This window comes from Fusarium odoratissimum (assembly GCF_000260195.1).
Source record: "Fusarium odoratissimum NRRL 54006 unplaced genomic scaffold supercont1.20, whole genome shotgun sequence".
Classification (NCBI taxonomy): Eukaryota; Fungi; Ascomycota; class Sordariomycetes; order Hypocreales; family Nectriaceae; genus Fusarium; species Fusarium odoratissimum.
The window spans coordinates 366,741-389,048 of record NW_022158705.1 but is presented as its reverse complement, the minus strand read 5'-3'; the positions used below and the strand labels follow the sequence as shown (position 1 = coordinate 389,048).

The following is a 22,308-nucleotide window of genomic DNA, read 5'->3' as shown; positions in this document are numbered from 1 at the left end:
ACTGTGTTTTGTGGTTAGACATGGGATCCTTCAACGGCCACCAGTTTAGTTACACTGGACTCGGAGTCTAACTTTAGCTTGGCTCAAGTCACCACAGTATTATTCACTGTCTTGACTGTGCTAGATTGATATGAGTTATAGCATTGACAAAAAGAGTGTACCTCGGTTATCCAAACCGTAGATTGACCTTCAAGACTCCTCAAACAGCACGACCCTCGGAAATTCGGAACTTTCCAACTCTCCTTTTTTTCTGTGGTGACATGTCAGGGATTTATGATATCTGACAGAGCTCCCGTTGAAGATACGCTAAAACCTTGATCCCTGTAAATTGACTCCATCCACCGGATGTCGATCATCCGGGTCTCCGCGGGTTTACGAGTGCTCATCAAATCCACTCAGAGTGGATAATTTCCCAAACGAATTGCGACGCAAACATGTTTAGCACAGGTCAGTGTTCGAGAAGGTCTTTTCGCATTAGCATTAATTGTGATAGTATAGTATAGGTATAGGTATAGAAAAGAATAAGTCCTTGCGGGCCAAAGTTACTCCCATCTCTAATTCCAGCGCTAGATCCCTTTTCCCTGTTCCCAAACGACGTAGCCTATCATTGCATTGGTGCCCAAGCCAAGCCATGCCCTTATGGACTCCTTGACACACTCGTCTTGTACCCCCAGTCATTCCCCTCAGGTCCCCTCCTCCCACGATCACCCTCCGTAGTGACCTCAGACTGCACGCTGATCTCCTGCGCAACCACGATACCACCCCCAGCCCCGGCAGGTTTCCCAGCTTCAGGGAGGATGTGCTCATCGCTGGCCCAGGCCGTGGTCTGGGGAACCGTCGCTAGCGGGTGCGAACTGCCAGGCCCGCGGCGGCGGCTAGTGTTGAAACGGCTCCCGCCCATTTCGCTGCTGCGGAGCTGGTGGCTTTGTGATGCGGATTTGGTGCCGCGGCTGAAGAGCACGCTGAGACCGATCATGCTGGCGCCTTTGCGGATGAGGGGTTGGATTATGGGGAGGTTTGTGACGATTATTGCGACGAATGTTTCGCGGCATGCCCATTGACTTCCTGCGACTGCGCCATTTGGACCGGCCTGGTATTTGTTAGTGAATGGTCTCCTGTAGATGTTGTTCAACTTACTGTGAGAATTGTTACGGCGCGAATTGTACCCGCCATCATGATGAAGAGCGCACCGCTGAAGAGCAGCATGAGCGTGAGTCTGCGTCGCAAACTAATGTTTACGCCCCAGAGAAGCTGCAAACGGTCAGATTTAAACATCGCAGCATAGAGTAGATGACTTACAGGTAGCGGAATGGAGAGAAGGTAGATATCCGTCAAGATGTTGGGAATAACAACAACCAACACATAAGCCGGCGACTTGGTCGGTTGGCAAAGAAGTCCAGGGTCTGGCGAGACTTGCCAAAAGTGATGAAAAGGTTGACAAGACAGTAAAATCGTAAGCGCGACAACAGCGTATGAAACACCAAGAATGATATACGCGATCGTCACTCGAGTCTTGAGATGCGTCAATCCAGATCTGCCAAGGTCAGCAAACATCCTCACCACCAACAGCCAAAAAAAACATACGTAAGACGCCCATAAAACGCAGTGACGCAAAACTTGAGACACCAGAGAATACAAGCATAAAAGGACCAGCCTATGACCTGGATCTTGGATCCCCAAACCCGATTATAATGTTCTTGCCCATTCATATCGATGTCGGCGCGTTCTTGATCCGTCATGTAACTATTCGTCAAGCCCTGGAACTTGGCACCGACGAGATACGCAGCAACTGTTTCCGCGGTGAAGACAAGCTACAAGACACAGGGTCAGCAAACGGTCTCGTGCATATGCAGGTAATTGCGCCACTTACACCTGTGAAGGGCATCAGATAATCATCCAACTGCCATCCCCCAAACCCAATCTGTCGGATTCGCACGCCCATTCTCACTCCAATGGTGACGAGCCCCAACGAGAGGAGGATGAACTGTTCCTCGATACCCATGGTTACCGAATCTTTGGGACCAAGATCTGTGAACCGAAGAAAAAGCAAAACTGTGATAAAGAACAAAACAGAACAAAACACAACACAGACGCAGGTGACAGGCCAAGTCTATTAAAGTGAAATCCTCCTCGCCACTACCGGCGGGAGCAGTGCCGAAAAACCTGCATCTGACAAGTCTGCAATGACATTTAAGTTACATTCCCTTCTACCGCATGCTTCTAAAACTCCTGCTAAGACTGCTAAGACCATTAATTCAGGCATAGCTCGGTGAACCGTGCGGCTCCGCAGCCCCTGCAGATCGCACATATAACATGGCGTGCCAGGTTCGCTATACGGAGCAATCATCTGTATCCGGCATTGATCTGCCGGAACTAATCATGCATTGGCAAGGAGCTGGCGGAAGTGGTCCATTAACTGACAGCCGGAGACATTGTATGAACGGGGATCTACAACGGCGCGAGTAATTATTCTTCAGGTGGTTAATCTTTTCGACCTGACTTGCGCGTCTGTAGATCATGTTCAAGTCTGCTATTCCCGTGACTAGTCTTATGTGAGACCCTGTTCGAAAGTGGAACTATTTTGCAAGAGATGATGATTACCGTCAGACTTGGACTTGACAAATATCTCTGGCGACAGACTGTGGCTTGTGGCTTGCAGGGCGTAAATTGCATATTTGATATACTTCTCACCGTCAGCGGCGAGGTGAGAAAGCCTGTCAGAAGTCGAAGCCACGCCCCCAAACTAAACTCCAACGTACAGGGTCCAGAATCTTGGCATGTAACGACGTGTTGGTTCACCACAGTATTTATCTCGTTTGATACCGGTTTCGTTTCATTGTGTCATCGGGGACCTTGTACAGTATGAGACACCGTTGCACTAGAAGCCCTAGTCTAGTCTATGGAGCTAAACCGACGGGTGAGGAGAGGCGCTGTAGATCATATATATTCTCAGAAGACCCCTTTCCCCTCATTCTCTTTTATTGCTTCTTATTTCAAAATCACCTCATCTTAACAATTGACATCATTACCACTGAGTCAGAAACTATAAACTTGATTCTCTACTATACTTATCATCCAATTGGTCAATATGGCTTCACCATATGACTTTATCGTCGTAGGAGGTACGTCCAAGCAACCTGACTCAATCCTCCCCCTCCTTCACGTCTAGCCCAATGCCTGAGCACACTTGATCAACACCACTAAAACAAAAAACCGTCATTCTAACCAAACTTTCCTCCCGCAGGCGGCCCAGCCGGCAGCGCCCTAGCAGCCAACCTCTCCCGCACCCCCAAGAAACCCTCCGTTCTTCTCCTCGAAGCCGGCGGCACAAACCAAGACCGCAACCTGCGCGTCGACGGGCAGCGCTGGACCACTTTTCTAAACCAGGACATGAACTGGGGCTACAAGACGACACCCCAAGAATTCGCCAACAACCGTGAGCTGGATTACTCTCGCGGTAAGGGACTCGGTGGTTCTAGCGCCATCAACTTTGGTGTTTATAGTATTGGTGCAAGAGATGATTATGAAGAGTGGGCGCGCATCGTAGACGATGATGCGTATCGCTGGGATAAGATCCATGACCGCTACAAGAGTCTAGAGACTTTTCATGGGGAGCTTCCGGAGGGTGTTGATAAGAAGTATGCTGCGCCAAAGGCGGAAGATCATGGTTCCGAGGGGAAGCTTCATGTTGGGTATGCCGGTGAGTGGGAGAAAGATCTCCCTCCTGTGTTGGATCTTTTTGAGAAGGCTGGTTTTCCGTTGAATCCTGATCATAATTCTGGAAATCCTTTGGGAATGTCGGTTTTGATCAACTCGAGCAGTAAGGGACGGAGATCAACTGCGAATGATCTCTTGGAACCCAAGCCTGAGAACCTTACTGTTTTGACGGATTCGACTGTTCAGAAGGTTCTTTTGGAGGGAAACAAAGCTGTTGGTGTCGAAGTCAATGGCAAGAAATGTAAGTTTTCCCTTTTATCTCATCCTAAAGCTGCGGATGAAGATATCTCGATGTTATGACTACACCCGAACTAACAATCAATCACAGACCTCGCTTCCAAAGAAGTCATCCTCTCAGCCGGAGCTCTCAACACCCCCAAGATCCTAATGCACTCCGGCATCGGTCCCAAAACCCAACTCGACCAATTCAACATCCCCGTAATCAAGGACGTCCCCCGCGTAGGCCAAGGTCTGCGCGACCACATGTTCACACCCCTAGTCTACACCCGCAAACCAGGCGACACCGCGCGCGACACATTCTACGGCGACAAGAAAGCCATGGACGACGCCCTCGAGCAATGGCGTCGCGATGGTACGGGCCCCTGGACAAAGTTTGCCTGCGAGTTAGGCATTGGCTGGTTCAAGCTTGATAAGCTCGTCAAGTCAGAGGAGTTCAAGGCTCTGCCAGCAAAGGAGCAGGAGTTTCTTATGAAGGAGACTGTGCCGCATTACGAGATTCTTACGCACTTTCCTATTCACTGGTTCATCCCTGAATTTCCTGATTCTGCGCTTAACTATTCTTGCATTCTGGTGTTTTACTATAATGCACAGAGTCAAGGAGAAGTTACCCTTCAGTCATCTGACCCGAATGTTCCTCTCAAGTTCGATCCCAAGTTCTTGGCTTCGCCGTTTGATCGTCGTGCAGCTATTGAGTCACTCCGCGATGCTTTCAGGCTCGTGAAGCATGATGGCTACGCTAAAGATAACGTGGCTATGCTTGCAGGGCCACAGGGTGATTCGGATGAAGAGCTTTTGGAGCACTGGAAGAATACTATCTCTTCGAGTTGGCATATGACTGGTACTACCAAGATGGGTAAGAAGGGGGATCCTGATGCTGTTGTTGATAGTGACTTCAAGGTAATTGGCTTTGAGGGTCTTCGTATTGCGGATATGGGTGTTGTCCCTGTTCTGGCAAGTTGTCATATTCAGTCTGTTGCGTACGTGACTGGTATCACAGCTGCTGAGAAGCTTATTGCTGAGTATAACCTCGCATAGATATAGAAAGAGGATCGTTATAGCGCAGACATTCTTAGATTTTAGTTATCAATGAGTGATCAAATATACTCATGTGCAAACATATGATATTATGTCCATGTACCTCGTACCCTCACACTCGGCCATCCATATCGCATGTCCTAACAAACAAAGGCTTCACCTCACAGCGCCTCCTATGAAGAGCCCTATCCCTATCCTCATCGTCCCCGTCCAGAAACTCTTCATCCTGCCATAACCGAACATTGATCTTACGACCTCGAAAGTCCCCCTTGGCATGGTCTTTCCACTTGAAATTGTTCGCCTGAAACCAGACCCTCTTTGTGTCTCTCGCCCAGTAATACCAAGTCTCAAGCCAGTTGAATCCGCCGTCACCTGCGTCAGGATCTTCAAACTCGAACAGATTGAGCTCGATCTTCAAGGACAATTCCGGCCAAGCCACCCTGAGCTTCTCGAGATGTTTCTCCCAAGGCTCTTGGTATGCAGTCCATTTCCCAAACCAGAATACAAATTTGACAGTTTTGAGGGCTGGGAGACTTGATTTCAGAGCGAGAATATCGTTCATGAGCTTTTGGGGAAATGTCTTTCCACCTCGACTGTCAGATTCCCAAAAGTATTCATCCTCCATGGGATCTTCGTACAAGTCTCTCTCAGGATCTGAATCCGGATAATAGGAGATAGTCGTCTGAGACATTTCAATGATGAGGGTGTTGGAGCGTTGCTTCATCATCTTCGAGCAGGCAACCCTAGGGACTATACTCCAGTCTCCAGCTGCATAAGTGCTAGGTTCTTGAATTGGAACGACAATAGCGTGGTTTTGGTAGAGGCGAGGCTGAAGATCGTCTGATATGCTTTTATGTACGTAGAGCAAGGGGGAGATCTTGGGAGAATGAGCGGTTTGAGTCGTAAAAGCGTTGCTGAACTTGACATCTTCGAGGGCGTAGTCATAGACCATGTCTCGTACCTCTCGCGGTAAATCAAGAAACGAAGTCTGAGAGTCCATGGTTGCGAGGGAATTCAAATGTCTGGATTTTAGGAGGAGAAATGGCATTCGGGTGAAGAAGCCATCTTATATCAAGACAGGTATCCACCATCAAGGCTGGCATCCACCGCTAATGGGTTGGTTGCCTAGGAATGGAGAAATTTGAGATTAATTAACCCACTTTGCACCGAATGAAGTCAAAACGACAAGAGGCTAGGTTGATGAATAGCGGTACGGCCTAAATGAGGCATTGCCCGAAATCCACAGTTTAGAATATGAGGCTATTCAGAAGAAACCTGGACCAAAGCTTCACCCTATACAATTAGAGCTACTCCAACTATAGAGATAGAAAGGCATGTACTGACTCTATATAAACAAGTTTGAGCTACTGCTCAAGATCCTCGAGACATCTCTAAGTTTGGCTGTATCAAATAATTTCATGGCCTTGACCTCGATGCGTTGGTGGTTACATATTCTTCCATTTCCTAATTTTAACAGCCTCCTTGGAAACGAACAATGGCTCTTAACCAGCCATAGGCCTTTTTTCTTATCTATAAAAAGAAGTAGGATTGTGAGAAAAATATATAAAATATACCTTAAATACAGGCGATTTTAAACTACTACCCACCTATTATATTAACTCACGGATATACTGCCAACCTATCCACTATATCACTCCAGCTCTTCTCACCAATCCCATCTCCTGAAAAAACAACAAAAGTTTCACTTCTCACTTTCAGGCCACTTCCAAAAGATATTAGACCCTTCAACCTCAGCCAACGGATTCCCTTCACCATCCTTGGCAGTTCCAAATTGCTCGTCAAACCCGCACTTCCTGTAGAAATCATCTTTGCCCAATGCGCTCACCACCGAAGCGCAAACTCCTTCAGCTTCAGCCTGATCAAGGCCCCATTGCACAAGCTGCCGACCAACATTCTTCCCTTGAAAATCTGGATGTACGGCTAATGCTTCGAGATACCAAGATTCAGCGCGCTTGCCGCTCCATATCGAGTCGAAGTGAGGATATGCTCTTTCGATAATGTCTTCTTCTTTGGGGTCAACTGCACGACTTGGTCTGGCCCAGGAGTCAATCTTCATGGCGACTGAAGATAGTGGTTTCACTAAGTTGCCTGAAACTGTATTAACTACAGTCATAAATTGGAGAGAGAGAGGAACTCACGAGGATCAAAGAACCATAGATCAAACCTTTTGCCCCCTTCACCGAGTCGTGCCCACTGTGCAATTCCAGCAATGACCTCTTTGCCATTCTTATCCTTAGCCACAGCCACAAGCCATTTCCAACGATAATCCCAGAAATTGACCCGTGCACGACGCAGCCAGTACAGATCTACATCATCAGGGTACTCATTCCGATGCGGGTGGATCAGATCGCCAAAAAGGTTATCCCCCCAAAAGGCCTTCGACATGACATTTGCGATCTCCGGAAGCTCCGAGTAATACGCATCGCGTAACACAATCTCGGACATTGCGAGTCAGTTGAGAAATGATCGTGTACGGAGTATGCTTGCAGTAATTCGTAATGCAAGAGCCAGGAGTCTTGTATTTCTTGGGAACTGATCTGAAACGGTCTAGAACTGCTGTTGGCTGGGTTTTCAACATGATCCGATTAGCCCGCTTCAATCCTTGTCCCCAGATCCTGTGAGTTTTTTCATATCCTGGACGCTGGAGGGGTTCCGCGAACCTGGCGTGACATGACATGGATGAAGCCCTTGTACTTGCATGTAAAGCTCCACTCCCACTGCATGTCTCAAGGCATCACTGACTCAAAACCCCGAGGGCTTTTGTCTGGATTAAAATGGCATGTTCGTGAGATACCTCAGCGTTTTGTAAATACATCTTGATGGTCCTCATACGTGACATTCCACGCAACCTCCTTATTAATGATCAACTCTTGACTCCCAGCTCTTGAACTTGATCCCTCTTCCGACACATCCCGACTATTACTCCTGCTTGATCTATGGGCCGCGGTAGTTTGGTTCGACACCTGATCAGGTCTCCAATTCGCACTATGAGCTGTCGCTGTCGCCGAAGCCGCATTCGTAGAGCGATTATTCCGTAGTGATTGCAGTGCATAAGCCTTGCTTGAACCCGACATCGTAAAGTCAAATGCGACTGGGAAGCCCATGCCTATGGAGAAGGACTTGAGAAAGTTCTTCAGGTTGGGCATTGTCGCGGAGATAAGAGACCACGCGATCATGACTTGTTGGCAGATGAGGGTGTTTGTAACGGCGAATTGAGGCTCGAGAGATGATGGGTATATTTGGGAGTATGCGAGATGGACGGAGGAAATGGCGATGAGTGGGATTCGGAATGAGAACGCTGTGACGACTTGGCATTTTCGGGCGAAGGAGATGTTGACGGACCACGAGAGGTGAAGAACGAGGAGCCAGGTCAGGATTTCGGTCAAGATGTCGATTGCAGTGATGACGCCCCAGCGCGCACTCTACCAGGAGTTATTAGACATTTGCAAGTGTTTGTGACGGATGGAAGGGTCCCCATACCTGATCTGGGCATTGTTTGACGTTGTTCACAGTCAACAATGTCCCGGCGCGACAGTTCACAAGCCATGCCAAACTTGAGCCGACACCCCATAGTCCAGTGAACATCATTAGCATCACGCAGACCATCTTGTTCTTGCCGGGCTTGGAGCTGATGATGCGATGTATAAGGGCGAGGACGGAACACTTTGCGAGACTAAGAGCTAGAAGGCAAAGAATGACGGATGCAATCGTGCACTACCAGCACACCTGTCAGCACAAGAGAATAGGGTCAGAGGTTGAGAAACTCACTTTCGAAGAGATCCCCCATTGTTCTGGCGGTGTGATCGAATTGAACTTGCCCAACCCATTACTCAACCCAATAAACACAGCAAGAGCCTGAGCCAAATGCAAAACCTATGAAGTTAGCAATCCATCAAAACACCACCGATCACAAGTCGTTTCTCACCGTCGCAGCAGCAAACAAAACGTCATCGAACCCAAACATCTTGTACTTGATATAAGCCCTTGCCAGCGCAATAAGCGAGGTGTAGATCAGCGATAAGATCGTCACGATCCATAACTTGCCCGCATGATCGTTGAATGTAACGGGAGAAAACCGGTATAGATCATCGTCTAGTGAATCATTCGGATCCATGTTTCAAGATTCTGCGAAACTTGGAGAGAATAAAGGGAAGAAATCATTACATCACATGGCAGGAGGCAGGTATATTTTGAAATGCAGAATTATTAAGGTTTGCTCAACCTTGCATGACATGAATCCTCTCCGGCGTCTCGGACTCTTGGTATTGGGATTTATGGCTCTAACCAACGGCACAGCAGTCTACCTCGCTAATTTCCGACATATTATCCTCGTAAAGAAGAAAGGATTTTCCGCTGAAGATATTTCTTACGTATTCATTGGTGACGGCTTCACATGGGGGGGCCTGGTTAGCAGATTGGATCATGCAAGCCACAGCATGGGTGAACCAACAGAGAAAGCAATTCGTGAGATGTGCTCATTGGTTTAACCGAGGAGACGGAATATTACTCACGCATTGTTTGTGACTGCCACGAGGAGATCGGCAATTGACAGCTGTTGGTTTCAGTTAAGATCTGGCTGACTTGACATGCAGACTCGACTGTTGGTTCTTGACCCCGTCGTCAGACCTCATGAAGAAGTAAAACTTCATTTTGGCTGAAATCAATGCCTGCAACCGCCAAGACTGTTGGTCCTTTGTGCCGCACAGGCTCCACCATGTTCCTGACTCCAAAGGCTCCTCTTCTCGAACGACTCCATTGTGTCCGAACTTCGCCTAAACACAGACTAAAAAGCAAAACTCGACTCACACCAAGAATTCAGGACCCTCGTAACTGCAATAGCTATGACAATGACATGACTTTGACAAAGATGTCGTTCGGATTGAGTCAGCTAACACAGCGGAAGATTTTCCGGACTTCGGCACGGGACGGGGGGGAGGATCACCAATTAGTCAGGGTCTAGCTAGGATGTAAGAGTCTGGCCAGGGTCTACAGGGGTTGGGCAAGCACCATGTACCAAGGAGAGGAACTGTTGGCGGGTGTACATCCTAAAGAGTGTTCCATGCCGCACTCCTGCATTTCTATTACCGAAGCATCTGCAGGTTTGCCTTCTTCTTTTTGTTCCTCGATTTATTTTATTTCCTTCTTTAAATCATCGTCCCTCTTCCACTAAGTTGAGTCTTTGATTGGGAAAGAGTACGCCAAAATGTCTGCTGAAGGCGATAAACGATCAGTCGAAGTTCAAGATGCCGCGTATGGCATCAATGAATCCAGCGAGCATGTCGACGAGAAGAAGGGCAACGCGGCTGATCGCGCCGACATGTACCGCATGGGCAAAACTCAAGAGATGACGGTTCGTCGCAAACCTGGTCCTCATAACTGTGTCAAACTAACAAACGCGTCAGAGAAACTTTCGTTTTCTGTCCATCTTTGGCTTCTCCATGATCCTCATGGCGTCTTGGGAGTTCTCCCTCAGGTACGATGCGCTGAGGATAAGATGGTGAATAAACCTGACCTTTCTAGTGTCTCAACAATCGGTCTCGTCAACGGCGGCACAGCAGGTCTGATCTGGATGTTCTTCGTCTGCTGGATGGGCTTCCTCCTCGTCAACACCTCCATGGCCGAAATGGCTTCAATGTCCGTGCCACCACTGCTACTTCACCACCAATTACTGACAGAACTACAGGGCTCCTACAACAGGAGGTCAATACCACTGGGTCTCCGAATTCGCACCACCAAAATACCAGAAACTCATCAGCTACCTCATGGGCTGGATGTGTGTCCTCGGCTGGCAGACATCATGCGCTTCATCAGCTTTCATCGCCGGAACGCAAATCCAAGGCCTCGTAGTGTTGAACTATCCCGATTACGTTCCTAAGCCATGGCATGGAACACTACTTACTATCGCAGTAGCTGCTTTCTCGGTTGTGTTCAACACACTCCTTGCTAGAAAGCTACCGTTGATTGAAGCAACAGTTCTTGTCATTCACATCTTTGCGTTCTTCGGCATATTGGTTACCCTTTGGGTTCTCTCACCGCGGGCTGATGCTACTGCTGTGTTTACTGAGTTCACCGACGGTGGTGGTTGGGGAAGTATCGGCGGTTCTACGCTCGTTGGTATTCTTGCAGGTGTGTTGCCGTTGCTTGGTGCTGATGCTGCTGTGCACATGTCTGAGGAACTCCGCGATGCAAGCCGCACTCTACCAAAGGCTATGATCTCAACGACTGTTTTCAACGGTGCGTTTGGCTGGATCATGGTTATCACATACTGTTTCTGCATCGGTAATCTCGAGGAGGTCATAGCTTCGCCAACAGGATATCCCTTTATGCAAGTATTCCTGAACTCAACTCAGTCGACGAGTAGTGCTACTGCTATGGCATCTTTCCTCGTTATCATGACTGGTTTCTCCAACCTCACCATGGTAGCTACATCGTCACGCCAACTCTTTGCTTTCGCACGAGATCACGCTGTTCCGTTCAGCCCTTGGTTTTCGAAGGTCCCCACAGGATGGGATGTTCCTATCAACGCTATCCTGACGACCTTTTTGATCTCGAGTCTCCTGTCTCTTATCAACATTGGTTCAGCAGTCGCCCTCAACTCAATCACGTCATTGGCGACAACATCCCTTCTCTCAAGTTACATCGTCTCAATCGGATGCATGATCTGGCGACGATCAACGAACAGTCCTCTCCTCAAGTCTAAGTTCAGTCTTGGAAGATGGGGCCTTGCTGTCAACATCGTCTCCGAAGCCTTCCTCATTATAATTTTCGTCCTGGCTTTCATGCCAGGAAACCCTAACCCATCCCCATCAGAGATGAACTGGAGCATTCTCATTTATGGGGCTGTCGCGGTGTTCTCCGTGGGATACTACTTATTCCGAGGAACCCACCGTTATGAAGGCCCTGTGGCATATGTCAGAAAGCTGGAACAGTAGAGGCACCATAGCAAAGCAAGACTTGTGTTCTTATACTTTCCCCTGGTTTAAGTCAGGGGTTAAGCTAGTAACTGCAGATTAATTTAATAAAATGAAATATTCACTCTCTGCACAATACGTACTGACAGCGTAGTTATGCTGATAAGGACTAGGTGAAACCGCGAGACACGGGGAGAAAATCAATTTTCCATCTATCCTCCACCAACGCCTATAACCCTAACCTTTTATCATCCATGATATGATATACTATTCCTACAAACTTACATAATAAGAATCGGCGTCTCACTACTAACGATCTCTGTCCACCTCCTCGTCCCCTGCATACTCCAAATCGTCCCCAACGCCTTAACCGCAACAGGAATACTTCCAAAATTCGTAACGCTATACAAATCTGCCAACCTCCCCGCAAAGAACTCCCTATGCTCCGGAAGGATGCTCTCCGCAGCGGCAATAAAGTACGTCCACACAAGAGCGTGCGCTCCTTTTGTGGAACAGTCGAGGTTGAGGACTTTGAGACGCAGTTGCTCGACGAGATGGATGGACTCGTCGTCGCTGAGGGAGGATTCCGCGCGGCGACGGTAGATGCTGCAGGCGTCGAAGATGGCGGAGCGGATGGTTTCGATGTTGGTGAAGTGTTCAGATTGTGGGGGGAGTTCGGGGTAGGACATGAAGTCGAGGTAAGCTTCTGGGCCGGTGAGGACTTTGAGGCCTTTGGATTCGTTGGCTAGGGGGACACCAAAGAGTTGGAACCTGAGATATCAGTCAGTGAACAGTCGGAATTTCATCAGTAAATGATCTTACATCTTGATCTGCTGAAGAAAAAAGTCCTTCAGACTCGGTGGCAGCATTGATATCCAGTCTGGATATTGCGTGAGGCAGTTGAGCATCTCCAAAAGGTATGTGTAGTTGTCGGCACCAGTGATTGTTTCACCAACCAAAAGCACCAAGATTGTCGCAAGGATATATGGGTTGAAGAGTTGTTCGGGGCTAAGTTGAAGTGAGTCCCGCCGTAGCTTCTGGACAATAGCTTGGTGACCTGCTTCAGCGATGCGTTGTAACTTGGGATCCCTTTGTCCTAGGTGAAACGCCGAGACGACTGATACAGCTTGTGCGAGATTCTCATCCTGATGGGCGAGCGGTAGAATGACGTCTCTGTATCCGTTGCTGAAGGAGAATGAATCTAGTACAACCATGTGTCCGGCGATGATCTCAGAAACTACGTGTGTTAGAATGGTGACTCTAAAGAGGAGGCTGGAACTTACAATGACTGAACAGCCTCCTTGTTTGGGCATTCGAAGCTTCATTCAGTGCTGGATGTATCGTAACACCGTATCGATACGGCACAACAACACCACCAAATTCAGAAGCCGAGTCATCCGACGACGGTGACGTAGCATCATCAGAAGACGCCGAGTCGGGAGGATTCGACGAGGTCGGACTATCAGAAGGAGCCCGTCCCTTGGTCTTCCTCGCCCTCTCCTTTCTCGCCCTCTGCGCAGAGTCAACCCATCTGAGACTCTTCCCAGGCTGAGGTTCCGCCGGCGTCGATGACGAGATAAACGTCAACGTCAAAGGCTTCCCAGCACCAGGTGTGGAGTCAACAGCCATGTGGCTACTGTACCTACACCTCAAGCCCTGCCCAGAGCAAGCGATACCTTTTTTCTGACACTTGAGACATTCCGGCTCTGTCTTGTCACACCTAAGCCGTCTCTTGCAGCACTCGTAACAGCCTAAAACTCAGCTGTCAGCCCTATCATTCGCAATGGGTGGAGTTCAACACGCACCGTTATTCCTCTTAGCAAGCGACATCTGAAAGCCAAGAAAACCTAGTTGAAAAACAGGGGCCCTCTCTCTCGGTGTCTTACTGTTTTGGGGAGACCGGAATCTCTTATACTCAGCACGTTTTAGTTTTCTGGGGAGAAGGTTGATGGGTTTACGAGAGCCCGGTATGTGAGATACGCGCTTGCGTGATGGGGATTACGCATGGGCATCCGGATAGACCTTCATGCTCGACGCTATTGATTGGTGAATTGTCAGAGCTTCTAGATCAGGGTCTGGACAGAACTAGCGGCAATTCCGGGCCACACCGAAGAGTGACGGACTTTGAGATTTGAATAGGAGTAGGTACGGGGTAGTGACAAATGTCACCGATAAAAGCCGTGGCGTAGTGATTACAATTACCGTGCTAATATTGTATTTTATTATCTCTTTTCGGACATGTTGTCGTCAGCTTGGTTCAATGATCGTCAACTAATCAAAGACCTTGACGTCTCTCAAGCGCATGTATCACAAGGGAGGCTCACAGAAAACAAGCTTCGATAAACGCCACAGCGCCCTCCAAAGAACAAGACTAGAACCCAAATCGAAGGGCCCCTTTCTCACATGAGAAAGAAAATAAGCAAAGGGCGAATATCTCACTGTGAGACACGTTATGGCTCATAACTTACCAGAAAATGGGAACCAGCTCGCAGCCACCATACTTCAGCCGCACCGTCAGACTAACTCGCCATGGCATTCTCGAACCTTGAGGTCCAATTGAAGGGATCGCCTTTGCCGAATATATCTTGACGGGAAGGGATCGCGATCCCGGAAGCTTTCCCGCGAGTGACATGCCGCGGATATCTTCCCTCCCAAGCGAAACGCGGGCTTGGGAGCTAAAACTGTCTGGGGAAAGGTATGGGGAGGGATGAGAAATTTAGCAAGATTAGGAATGCCATAATTACCGTCGGTTAAATTCTTCGGCATGAACAAACTTATAGTCTTGTTTGTCAAAGCGAAATGTCTCGGCACAATTATAAACTCTATTTCCCATAGTCTTCAAAGCGGCCGGTTCCGACGATCCCAATCGAGACAGACTTGCCGTCTCGAAGCTATCGTGAACCCCGCGGGGTATTTTTGTGCTAGTATTTATGCCAAGACCATGATTTGCATAACTCCTCTTCATAGATAAGTAGCCCAGCACCCATTCGCAGATCGTTGTCTTAGTTATCTCCCCTATCCGCTTATCGGCCTTCGGTTCGGTTGATTAGTTACCGAGAAGGGCAGGCTATCATGAGAATTTTTACACCAGATCCATAATTTATCATGTTATTCCCGGTTTTTATTCTGGAGCGGTATCGGGACTATCACGTTAGATTTTCTGACCGTAACATGACTGCAACAAGCTACTTAAGATTGCGATACCGCAGTTCCTCACCTTGCATTCGTTGTTCGAAATTTATTTGTTTTTAATGAGTGAAAAATGGCTGAAAAAACACCCCAAACTGATGAGCCCAATGGCGAGACCATGTTGTAAGTTCACAATCCTTCTGCCAAGTGAAAGATGTTAACGAGTAAAGCAAACCAATCAATACTTTACGTCGTGAACCGACGAGGTCAGAGATGCAAGATCTCGAAATCATCGCCTCAGCTGGTGCATCTTTCCGACCCGGCGACATCCCGCCTCCCCCCGACGGCGGCGTCGAAGCATGGACACAAGTAGCAATGGGCTGGATCGTCATCTTCGCAACATGGGGCTACGTCAACTCGTTTGGAAGTTTCCAAGCCCACTACACCTCCACACTCCCCCAATCACCTTTCCAAATCTCCTGGATTGGGTCGATCCAAGTATGGTTTACGTTCTTTGGGAGTGCATTCTCTGGAAGGTTGCTAGATGCTGGGTTTTGGATTCCCACGTTCCTTGCTGGTGCGGGACTGCAGCTCATTGGGATTTTCATGATGAGCTTATCGACTTCTTATTGGCATCTTATGATCACACAGGGTGTTGTCACTGGTATTGGCGGGGGTATTATCTTTGCGCCGTCGTTGGCGTTGGTCGCGACGTATTTTGAGAAAAGGAGAGGTATTGCTATTGGGCTGGTGACTACCGGGAATTCTCTCGGTGGTACTGTTTATCCTCTTGTTGTTCGAGCGCTTCTTCCCAGCATCGGTATGCCGTGGACTGCGAGGGTGCTGGGATTCATTAATCTGGCTGGATTTATTCTCGTGGCCATTTTCATGAGGCCAAGACTTCCGCCGCGACAGACTGGACCTATTATCGATTGGAGTGCGTTCAGGGATACTCTTTATGTGTCTTATGTGGGCGGGCTGTTCTTCTTTGTGTGGTCTGTGTATTACACTTTCTACTACGTGAGCATCTACAACATTCCCCCTTGATAACTCCCACTGACGTCACAAAAGCTGGCATCCTTTGGCCAACAAGAAGTCGGAATGTCATTCGCTGATTCATCCCTCATCACCACCATAATCAACGCCGTCGGCCTTCCAACCCGAGTCCTGATCCCCGTTCTCGCCGACAGAATCGGCCCATTGAACACCATCGCACCAGCAGCTCTTTGTGTCGCCATAGTTGCATATACATGGGTTGCAGTTCACGACGTTGCCGGTGTTTACATCTTCTCCATCTTCTACGGGATTGCATCTGGCGCTTTCCAAAGTCTCATGCCCACTGGAGTCGCCAGTATCACGACGAGGCTAGATACAATCGGTACGAGAATGGGCATGTGTTTCAGTCTCGTCTCTTTTGCGGGTTTGTCTGGACCGCCTATTGGGGGTTTACTGCAGGATCGAAGTCTCACTGGGGCTCATATCTGGGCTGCGCTTTCGAGTACACTCTGCGCGGTGCTATTGGTGCTCGCGAGAGTTTTGAAGGTTGGTTGGAAGGTAAAGACTAGATGTTAGACAAAACCATATAGATACTCTCAATAATCTAGATAGACTAATGCTTAATTGAAGTCATAGAACTTCCATCCCGCTTTGAAGTCCTTCGTAAGCTCGTCGTTCAGAATCAACGACTTAACCATCTCAATCGGCAACCCACCAGTCTTCAAAATAGCATCATGATACTCCTTCTGCGTCATCTTCCCACTATCAACAGCCATCTCTCTCAACTTCCAAAGCTGAAGCGCACCAAGCATATATCCAGCTTGATAAAGCGGCGAGTATGTCCCCTCGACAGATCGTCTGACCTCGCCCTCAGCCGTACTCCTCTCGTGATTGATCCTCTCAACGAGCAGATCAACAGCCTCTTGAGCCGTCATCTCACCTAAGTGAAACTTCAACGAGAAAATAATCCTCAAACAGCGATGCATGCGCCACCAAAGTGCACCGATCCTATTTTCAGGAGACTTATGGAAGTCATCTCGAGAGTAGAATAGGAACTCCCAGTACAATGCCCAACCTTCCACAAAGAAGGGTGTATCGAAAATTTCTTTCCTATGAGAGTTATACCGATCGGCCATGTAGAGCTGCAGTCTGTGACCAGGGAACATTTCATGGAAAGCCGTCGCATGAGCGAAGTGCTTGTTGTTTCCTCGCATGACCATGAGTTTAAGATCATGCTCCATTGATGAAACCGGATAGGAAACTTGAATAACCGGACCGCCAAGGAAGAAGGGCGAAACTTTCTGTTGTTCTGCGCTGATCATCGTCATGCGCCATGTTGAGTTTGCCAAAGGGGGAATGGTGACGAGATCGCGCTCTGTGACGAAGAGACTTCCTTCAACGACCAAGTTGCGAACAAATTCTGTTTGCTTGCCGGGATCAACGTAGTCGTTTTTGACGTGTTCAAGGGCTTTCTTCCATTCCTTGCCGTAGCCGAGAGCTTCGGATTGTTTGATCATTTCCTTTTCGCACCATGCGAATTCTTGGTTGCCAATCTTGATGAGCTCCTCAGGCGTGTAAGGGATCATCTCGGCTTCGAGTTCGACTTCCAGTCCTTTGCGCCCGATTGGCTCCCCAACAATGGCGTCTTCTCCGTCCTTTTGATTCATCCCGGCCAGTTTTGTCTGAACGACGTCAAGATAGCTCGTAAGAGAGGTATTTGCCGCCTGCCAAGGCGTTGTAACCCAGAAGTCAAACAGGGGATCATATGTTGAGTAAAATGTGAACCATTCGCCCAAAAGATCAACAAGGTTGGTGACGGCTTTACTCGCGAGATATCCCGTTGTTTCCGTGACATTGAAACCACCATCTTGCACCTTTGTCTGTACTTTGGCGATAGATTTGGTGATGTTATTCAGCAAACCAGCTGTTTCTTTTGCCTTCATAGGATCAACATCCTGGCGCGCCTCAAGCATCCCAATAAGATCATCTGCAAACGGTAGCAGGGGATCATATTTCTCTTTCGAGGCTTTCCGAAGATCCAGATTGTTGAGTTGACGTGTATGGTACGTGTTGAGCATAATATAGTCCACTTTGCCTTCCTGATCGAGATGCTCAAAGTCAATTTCGCTAAGAAGATCCTGTTCACTCTTGTGATATGTCGTCAGGGCTTGGTACCGGCGCGGGGCCATGTCAATGTTGTAGAACTCATCGAGTTCACCGAGGTCTGCCTGTGTTCGGATGACATGGTCTGTCATGGACAAGTTGAAAGAGTCTCCTGCGATAGCGAATGAGCCCCATTGGCCACCAAAGTGACTCCCTGCTAATGCCATCTTTGTAAGTAGCATCAGTATATAGTAGATGCTATAGGTGCTGGAAAGGCAGAGGGCTAGTGCAAGCAACCACAAAATGACCATCTTAAAGAGGGGTCTTTGAGTTGACCTTTATACTCCAAAATATCATTATCGTACTACTCAAAGTTCGGCTATGTAACCCGTTAATATCGGACGTGTGATCCGCGATGTCGATCAGTGCGACTTTTCGAAGACTTGTAAGATAAAGCAGGGTTCCCCGCCCGCAAGACTCTGGGCACTTTTGATACTTCCAGTCATACAAGGATCACGATATACTCTATTTGGTAGGTAGATAGCTGTACTATACGTCATATTCGAAAGACAATTCTCTTTATTGTTTGATTAGGAGTCGGCTCCATGCAGAGAAACGTTGCATGGTATAGAGGTGGATATCTAGGTAGGATTTATGGTTGTTTTAGGGTTTTGCTATCGGGCTGTTCGGGAGGGAGATACAAGATGATTGGTTGGCTTGGTTGAGAATACGATGGGAGATCACTGCCGATATTTCGAGTTGGCCGTAAAATGAGGCATTGAGAATTAAATTACAAGGATCCTTAATAACGCCAGTGATATCTAGCATCTCAGACTCTGAGTCCCAGCTAGGTCTGAACTTCCTAGGTCCAAAATTTGATTCGGCTTAACAGCATCCTCTTCATAACAGTGCAGCCTCACTTGTGCTCATGCTTAGCCTTCTTCTTCGGCCTCATCTCGCCTTCATAGATCTTGAAGAAATTTTCCGGTTCAGTGGGGTGTTCTCCGGTCACATCGTGGAAAGCTGTGGTTGAGATGTAGTTGGTTTTGCCCTCCTTCACAAGGCTGTAGTACTCGAGGAGATATTGCTGTTCGGATGGATCGATCTCAGACTGGGACTTGAGAACTCTCTTCGCTTCGGCACTGGATATTGTCAGCCTATAAAAATGGGAATATGGTGAAGGAAGCGTACTGGGAAATGTTCTCGAACTGAAGTTCGGCACCGAGAGCCTTGCTGGCTGCTTCTGCGAGCTCTTTGCCAGCACAGAGCATGGGGCCTAACGGATGTTAGCGTTCTGATTTGAGCTGAACAAATCCAGATATCTACCAGTTACGACCATCATTTGTCCACGGTGACGGTCATCAAAACCATGCTTGCCCTTGCCAGTCAGAACATGAGCAGCGACTTGAGCAACGTCCTGCAAGGTTTTCAGTAACATCCCAGACAGAGAGGTCAGAATCAACTTACACCAAGTGCAACAGGCGCAAACTTGTGGAATTCTCCAATTGGAAGCGGCAGAACACCCTCCGACTTGGCCTGCTGCCCATACAGCAAAAGGTTCTCAGCATAGAACCCAGCCCTACACAACACAGTCAGTCATCTTTCTCTGACCCTCTCAACAGACTCACCGAATAATACAAGGGGACGTTCCAGTAGAAACATTCGGATCCCCCTTCGCCTCCATAACCAACGTCTCCAAATCAATAAACTCCCTCAGTCTCGGCTGCTTCCCCCTCTCAGCATAATCGCACCCCGCCGAACTAATAAGCAGCACATTCGGAACATCCGCCTTCTTCGCAGCATGAACGAGCTCCTCACTAATCTCAAGCTTATGCTCGTGAGCAGGAGGAACAAGACAGATGGTGTCGCACCCAGTGTCTTGTAGGGTTTTGGCCATTTCACGAAGACGGCCGGGCTTATGGGCGACGATCTTGGCGCCGAGGTCTTGAAGTTCTTTTGCTTTTGGGGAGTCGGGATGAAGAGTTAGACCAATGACGGAGTCGACTTTGCGAGAAAAGTCACGGTGTTTGAGGATTAGTTCGGCGATGAGAAAGCCGGTGTTACCGTCAACGGCGGTGATGCAGATGTTTCGTGACATTACGAAGGTCTCGTAGGTGATCCAAGGGTTGTGTTAGAATATTCAGCCTTGGCGGATTGATGCGAAGGTGCAGAAGTTAGTGGAGAGTATTTATATGGTGCTTTGTAGCTTATACTTACGTTTGGTCGTCACATCTGTTGGCTCCCCTCAGGTAACACAACTTTCGTCATTCATCGCAATTGACTACCGTTATGATGCTCTACGTACGTTTGGCAGAATACCAAAGATGTCAGTGCGGGGAAAATCCTCCGGTAACGCCATTTACGTACCTCCGTAGTCATTTTTGGGATTGAGATATTGCTAAGAAGCGAGGGATCATGACTGACGACAATATTGCGAAATTGCGAGGTAAGGCGCGCGAAGCAAACATCAGCTCCCTTTTAGTCCCAGATCAGCCCATATCAGCCTAGCTCAGCCAAAGGCGTAAGGAGGGCCGCTCTTGTTCCATTTCTAGGCTACTGTATAAACGCCTAAGTCTGGCCACTTACCTTGAACCCTATTAATATCATTCTTAAACTATTTAAACAGACTAAACTATTAATTATATTACATAACGGGGAAGCTCTTCAAGTCCACTTTTAATGTTTCATCCAGGGTCCTCAAATGTTGACTATATCAGAATTTCCAATCTTAGTAATGCCACGTCTCAAGTGGAGTTGTTAGATAGGAACTCCTGCGTTTTAACTTTGTTACAGGCCAGGCGCTGTTTCAGCCAAGAGAAGAGCCATCATCGCCCTATTCAGGGGATGTCTTTTTGTCGAACATATAAATACATAGAAAAGGATGCCATAAGTTCACTTTCGCTATTCTCTCTTCTCTATCAAAAAGCATCGGCTTACCCTCTTCATAAGTCCTTACATCTCTTCTCTCCAGGCCTGGTGCCCTTTCTTCTTCTCCAGCAACACAAAATGCAGTTCGCTTTAGTCTCAGTTCTTTTCGCCGTTGGCGTCTTTGCGAAGAATGGGTATGCCTGGAACTTTACACCAGTTATATTGAGTTCGGCTCTGCTAACACGCCATCGTAGTTGTGGATTTCCCGACGGCCCAGACTGCGTTTCACTGGGCAAGGGAAGCGACGGCTTGGAGGTATTCCGTGATAATGACGGCTGCTGCCTCCTCCCTGCCCGTTGCGGTAATGAAGCCGGCGTTAACTGTCGTCGCGAGAACGAGGGCCCCGATGGTCTACCGATCAACACAAAGAGGGTTGCGCACCGTCGCAGGGCTCAGAAGGACTACCGGGCATAGATGGCGAGGAACAGAGAGATGGGTAAACTGTGCGCAGTAGAACTGTTTTACTGTTATAAGGGTCAGGTTCACTTGGTAGTGGCTCTGGTAGCGAAAGTGACACTGAATTGTTGCATCGCAGCAAGCACCATTTTATAATCTACAAGAGACGCCTTTGAGCGGAAGTGTTCACCTATCACTACGCTAAAACATAGAATGTACTAGTCATGCATTTGAAGAATCTCAGTGGACATTACCTGAGAAAAAAGAAGAAAACCAAGTTGTCTACGACGCAATCCTTTGAGTCATTCGCGCCGTCGGCAGTGCTATCCATGGCACCTTCAGAAATCTCACACTCAAATTACGTAGTGCGAGCGGTAAGCTTAAACTAAGCGCTAGCATGGAGCAAAATTCTTATTAAGGAGAAGCTTATTGTATCCCGGCCTCATAGTGGCAGTGATATTGGCGAGGATCTTGAGACAGATGTCGGAGAATAGAGTATGCGCAAGGACCTTTTCCAACCTGCTTTGTACAGAGGTCACACGACCAAGCAGGCCATTGCTTACTTGGTCTGCGATGTCGTCTAGACTCCTCTTTACCCCGGATTCGTGTGCGGCCTTGATTTCTTTTAGTTTGGCTAGAGCATTGATCAGAAATGGATGAGACGCTGGAAGCCTTTGTTGTTGGTCAGTCGTTTCACTACCTGTCCAATACGCGATGCGAAGGCTGACCTGATCAGTGAATGCATCTAATCGACACCGCTCATCAAAATCGACATGTATCTTTATAATTTTATTCACAGCCTTTCTTAGTGAAGGCCCTTTGCTTCCCACTA

The 22,308-nt window shown here is 48.1% G+C and overlaps 11 protein-coding genes across 17 annotated transcripts; 4 read left to right on the top strand and 7 right to left on the bottom strand.

The window, feature by feature from the left end:
• Positions 1–453: 453 nt before the first annotated feature.
• Positions 454–2,191, bottom strand: FOIG_11042 (uncharacterized protein). Of its 2 annotated transcripts, XM_031211578.1 has the most exons (5): positions 1,871–2,191; positions 1,585–1,811; positions 1,300–1,534; positions 1,138–1,251; positions 454–1,090 (listed from the first exon to the last, which is right to left on the bottom strand). In XM_031211578.1, exons 1-5 carry the CDS (start codon positions 2,000–2,002, stop codon positions 638–640), a joined length of 1,161 nt encoding a protein of 386 aa, XP_031058762.1. In that variant the 5' UTR covers positions 2,003–2,191; the 3' UTR covers positions 454–637. The 2 variants fall into 2 exon arrangements, with proteins under 2 accessions (XP_031058762.1, XP_031058763.1); XM_031211579.1 differs by lacking the exons at positions 1,585–1,811; positions 1,871–2,191 and having other exon boundaries at positions 1,300–1,579.
• Positions 2,192–2,946: 755 nt separating this feature from the next.
• Positions 2,947–5,151, top strand: FOIG_11041 (uncharacterized protein). 2 transcript variants are annotated; one of them, XM_031211576.1, is made up of 3 exons: positions 2,947–3,122; positions 3,245–3,958; positions 4,046–5,151. In XM_031211576.1, the coding sequence occupies exons 1-3, from the start codon at positions 3,089–3,091 to the stop codon at positions 4,990–4,992; spliced, it is 1,695 nt and encodes a 564-aa protein (XP_031058760.1). In that variant the 5' UTR covers positions 2,947–3,088; the 3' UTR covers positions 4,993–5,151. The 2 variants fall into 2 exon arrangements, with proteins under 2 accessions (XP_031058760.1, XP_031058761.1); XM_031211577.1 differs by lacking the exon at positions 2,947–3,122 and having other exon boundaries at positions 3,186–3,958.
• FOIG_11040 (uncharacterized protein) lies at positions 5,105–5,999 on the bottom strand (the record flags this gene model as incomplete). The annotated part of the gene is made up of 1 exon (XM_031211575.1): positions 5,105–5,999. The coding sequence occupies exon 1, from the start codon at positions 5,990–5,992 to the stop codon at positions 5,105–5,107; it is 888 nt and encodes a 295-aa protein (XP_031058759.1). The 5' UTR covers positions 5,993–5,999.
• A 695-nt stretch (positions 6,000–6,694) lies between these two features.
• Positions 6,695–7,458, bottom strand: FOIG_11039 (uncharacterized protein; the record flags this gene model as incomplete). Its single annotated transcript, XM_031211574.1, has 2 exons — positions 6,695–7,101; positions 7,152–7,458. 2 exons carry the CDS (start codon positions 7,456–7,458, stop codon positions 6,695–6,697), a joined length of 714 nt encoding a protein of 237 aa, XP_031058758.1.
• A 350-nt stretch (positions 7,459–7,808) lies between these two features.
• Positions 7,809–9,127, bottom strand: FOIG_11038 (uncharacterized protein; the record flags this gene model as incomplete). Its single annotated transcript, XM_031211573.1, has 4 exons — positions 7,809–8,435; positions 8,494–8,727; positions 8,782–8,886; positions 8,939–9,127. The coding sequence occupies 4 exons, from the start codon at positions 9,125–9,127 to the stop codon at positions 7,809–7,811; spliced, it is 1,155 nt and encodes a 384-aa protein (XP_031058757.1).
• Positions 9,128–9,588: 461 nt separating this feature from the next.
• Positions 9,589–12,074, top strand: FOIG_11037 (uncharacterized protein). 2 transcript variants are annotated; one of them, XM_031211571.1, is made up of 4 exons: positions 9,589–10,363; positions 10,416–10,486; positions 10,534–10,647; positions 10,697–12,074. In XM_031211571.1, the coding sequence occupies exons 1-4, from the start codon at positions 10,217–10,219 to the stop codon at positions 11,943–11,945; spliced, it is 1,581 nt and encodes a 526-aa protein (XP_031058755.1). In that variant the 5' UTR covers positions 9,589–10,216; the 3' UTR covers positions 11,946–12,074. The 2 variants fall into 2 exon arrangements, with proteins under 2 accessions (XP_031058755.1, XP_031058756.1); XM_031211572.1 differs by having other exon boundaries at positions 10,534–12,074.
• FOIG_11036 (uncharacterized protein) lies at positions 10,668–13,991 on the bottom strand. The gene is made up of 4 exons (XM_031211570.1): positions 13,730–13,991; positions 13,208–13,675; positions 12,747–13,161; positions 10,668–12,695 (listed from the first exon to the last, which is right to left on the bottom strand). Exons 1-4 carry the CDS (start codon positions 13,752–13,754, stop codon positions 12,206–12,208), a joined length of 1,398 nt encoding a protein of 465 aa, XP_031058754.1. The 5' UTR covers positions 13,755–13,991; the 3' UTR covers positions 10,668–12,205.
• A 961-nt stretch (positions 13,992–14,952) lies between these two features.
• FOIG_11035 (uncharacterized protein) lies at positions 14,953–18,445 on the top strand. Of its 2 annotated transcripts, XM_031211568.1 has the most exons (3): positions 14,953–15,236; positions 15,284–16,073; positions 16,125–18,445. In XM_031211568.1, the coding sequence occupies exons 1-3, from the start codon at positions 15,187–15,189 to the stop codon at positions 16,623–16,625; spliced, it is 1,341 nt and encodes a 446-aa protein (XP_031058752.1). In that variant the 5' UTR covers positions 14,953–15,186; the 3' UTR covers positions 16,626–18,445. The 2 variants fall into 2 exon arrangements, with proteins under 2 accessions (XP_031058752.1, XP_031058753.1); XM_031211569.1 differs by lacking the exon at positions 14,953–15,236 and having other exon boundaries at positions 15,250–16,073.
• Positions 16,547–18,590, bottom strand: FOIG_11034 (uncharacterized protein). The gene has a single exon (XM_031211567.1). It carries the CDS (start codon positions 18,461–18,463, stop codon positions 16,670–16,672), a length of 1,794 nt encoding a protein of 597 aa, XP_031058751.1. The 5' UTR covers positions 18,464–18,590; the 3' UTR covers positions 16,547–16,669.
• A 297-nt stretch (positions 18,591–18,887) lies between these two features.
• On the bottom strand, positions 18,888–20,577 carry FOIG_11033 (uncharacterized protein). Of its 3 annotated transcripts, none has more exons than XM_031211565.1 (7): positions 20,520–20,577; positions 20,366–20,449; positions 19,781–20,297; positions 19,620–19,731; positions 19,479–19,569; positions 19,344–19,428; positions 18,888–19,294 (listed from the first exon to the last, which is right to left on the bottom strand). In XM_031211565.1, exons 3-7 carry the CDS (start codon positions 20,248–20,250, stop codon positions 19,069–19,071), a joined length of 984 nt encoding a protein of 327 aa, XP_031058749.1. In that variant the 5' UTR covers positions 20,251–20,297; positions 20,366–20,449; positions 20,520–20,577; the 3' UTR covers positions 18,888–19,068. The 3 variants fall into 3 exon arrangements, with proteins under 3 accessions (XP_031058749.1, XP_031058750.1, XP_031058748.1); XM_031211566.1 differs by having other exon boundaries at positions 20,370–20,449; XM_031211564.1 differs by having other exon boundaries at positions 19,781–20,449.
• A 346-nt stretch (positions 20,578–20,923) lies between these two features.
• On the top strand, positions 20,924–21,666 carry FOIG_11032 (uncharacterized protein). The gene is made up of 2 exons (XM_031211563.1): positions 20,924–21,214; positions 21,275–21,666. Exons 1-2 carry the CDS (start codon positions 20,997–20,999, stop codon positions 21,492–21,494), a joined length of 438 nt encoding a protein of 145 aa, XP_031058747.1. The 5' UTR covers positions 20,924–20,996; the 3' UTR covers positions 21,495–21,666.
• Positions 21,667–22,308: the final 642 nt, after the last annotated feature.

What these genes read in the sequence shown, in the direction of transcription:
- FOIG_11042 (XM_031211578.1), bottom strand. Translation starts at nt 2,002, where the DNA reads ATGGGTATCGAGGAACAGTTCATCCTCCTCTCGTTGGGGCTCGTCACC. An exon ending in ATCTGATGCCCTTCACAGGT is followed by an intron (nt 1,812 to 1,870) that starts GTAAGTGGCGCA and finishes TGTGTCTTGTAG; the next exon opens with CTTGTCTTCACCGCGGAAAC. An exon ending in GCGCCGTAACAATTCTCACA is followed by an intron (nt 1,091 to 1,137) that starts GTAAGTTGAACA and finishes AACAAATACCAG; the next exon opens with GCCGGTCCAAATGGCGCAGT.
- FOIG_11041 (XM_031211576.1), top strand. Translation starts at nt 3,089, where the DNA reads ATGGCTTCACCATATGACTTTATCGTCGTAGGAG. An exon ending in TGACTTTATCGTCGTAGGAG is followed by an intron (nt 3,123 to 3,244) that starts GTACGTCCAAGC and finishes TTCCTCCCGCAG; the next exon opens with GCGGCCCAGCCGGCAGCGCC. An exon ending in CGAAGTCAATGGCAAGAAAT is followed by an intron (nt 3,959 to 4,045) that starts GTAAGTTTTCCC and finishes AATCAATCACAG; the next exon opens with ACCTCGCTTCCAAAGAAGTC.
- FOIG_11037 (XM_031211571.1), top strand. Translation starts at nt 10,217, where the DNA reads ATGTCTGCTGAAGGCGATAAACGATCAGTCGAAGTTCAAGATGCCGCG. An exon ending in GCAAAACTCAAGAGATGACG is followed by an intron (nt 10,364 to 10,415) that starts GTTCGTCGCAAA and finishes CAAACGCGTCAG; the next exon opens with AGAAACTTTCGTTTTCTGTC. An exon ending in TCTTGGGAGTTCTCCCTCAG is followed by an intron (nt 10,487 to 10,533) that starts GTACGATGCGCT and finishes TGACCTTTCTAG; the next exon opens with TGTCTCAACAATCGGTCTCG.
- FOIG_11036 (XM_031211570.1), bottom strand. Translation starts at nt 13,754, where the DNA reads ATGTCGCTTGCTAAGAGGAATAACG. An exon ending in GCTTGCTAAGAGGAATAACG is followed by an intron (nt 13,676 to 13,729) that starts GTGCGTGTTGAA and finishes GCTGAGTTTTAG; the next exon opens with GCTGTTACGAGTGCTGCAAG. An exon ending in AAGGAGGCTGTTCAGTCATT is followed by an intron (nt 13,162 to 13,207) that starts GTAAGTTCCAGC and finishes TAACACACGTAG; the next exon opens with TTTCTGAGATCATCGCCGGA.
- FOIG_11035 (XM_031211568.1), top strand. Translation starts at nt 15,187, where the DNA reads ATGGCTGAAAAAACACCCCAAACTGATGAGCCCAATGGCGAGACCATG. An exon ending in CCCAATGGCGAGACCATGTT is followed by an intron (nt 15,237 to 15,283) that starts GTAAGTTCACAA and finishes TAACGAGTAAAG; the next exon opens with CAAACCAATCAATACTTTAC. An exon ending in TGTATTACACTTTCTACTAC is followed by an intron (nt 16,074 to 16,124) that starts GTGAGCATCTAC and finishes ACGTCACAAAAG; the next exon opens with CTGGCATCCTTTGGCCAACA.
- FOIG_11034 (XM_031211567.1), bottom strand. Translation starts at nt 18,463, where the DNA reads ATGGTCATTTTGTGGTTGCTTGCACTAGCCCTCTGCCTTTCCAGCACC.
- FOIG_11033 (XM_031211564.1), bottom strand. Translation starts at nt 20,250, where the DNA reads ATGTCACGAAACATCTGCATCACCGCCGTTGACGGTAACACCGGCTTT. An exon ending in ACGTCCCCTTGTATTATTCG is followed by an intron (nt 19,732 to 19,780) that starts GTGAGTCTGTTG and finishes TGTGTTGTGTAG; the next exon opens with GGCTGGGTTCTATGCTGAGA. An exon ending in TTGCGCCTGTTGCACTTGGT is followed by an intron (nt 19,570 to 19,619) that starts GTAAGTTGATTC and finishes AAAACCTTGCAG; the next exon opens with GACGTTGCTCAAGTCGCTGC.
- FOIG_11032 (XM_031211563.1), top strand. Translation starts at nt 20,997, where the DNA reads ATGTCTTTTTGTCGAACATATAAATACATAGAAAAGGATGCCATAAGT. An exon ending in GGCGTCTTTGCGAAGAATGG is followed by an intron (nt 21,215 to 21,274) that starts GTATGCCTGGAA and finishes ACGCCATCGTAG; the next exon opens with TTGTGGATTTCCCGACGGCC.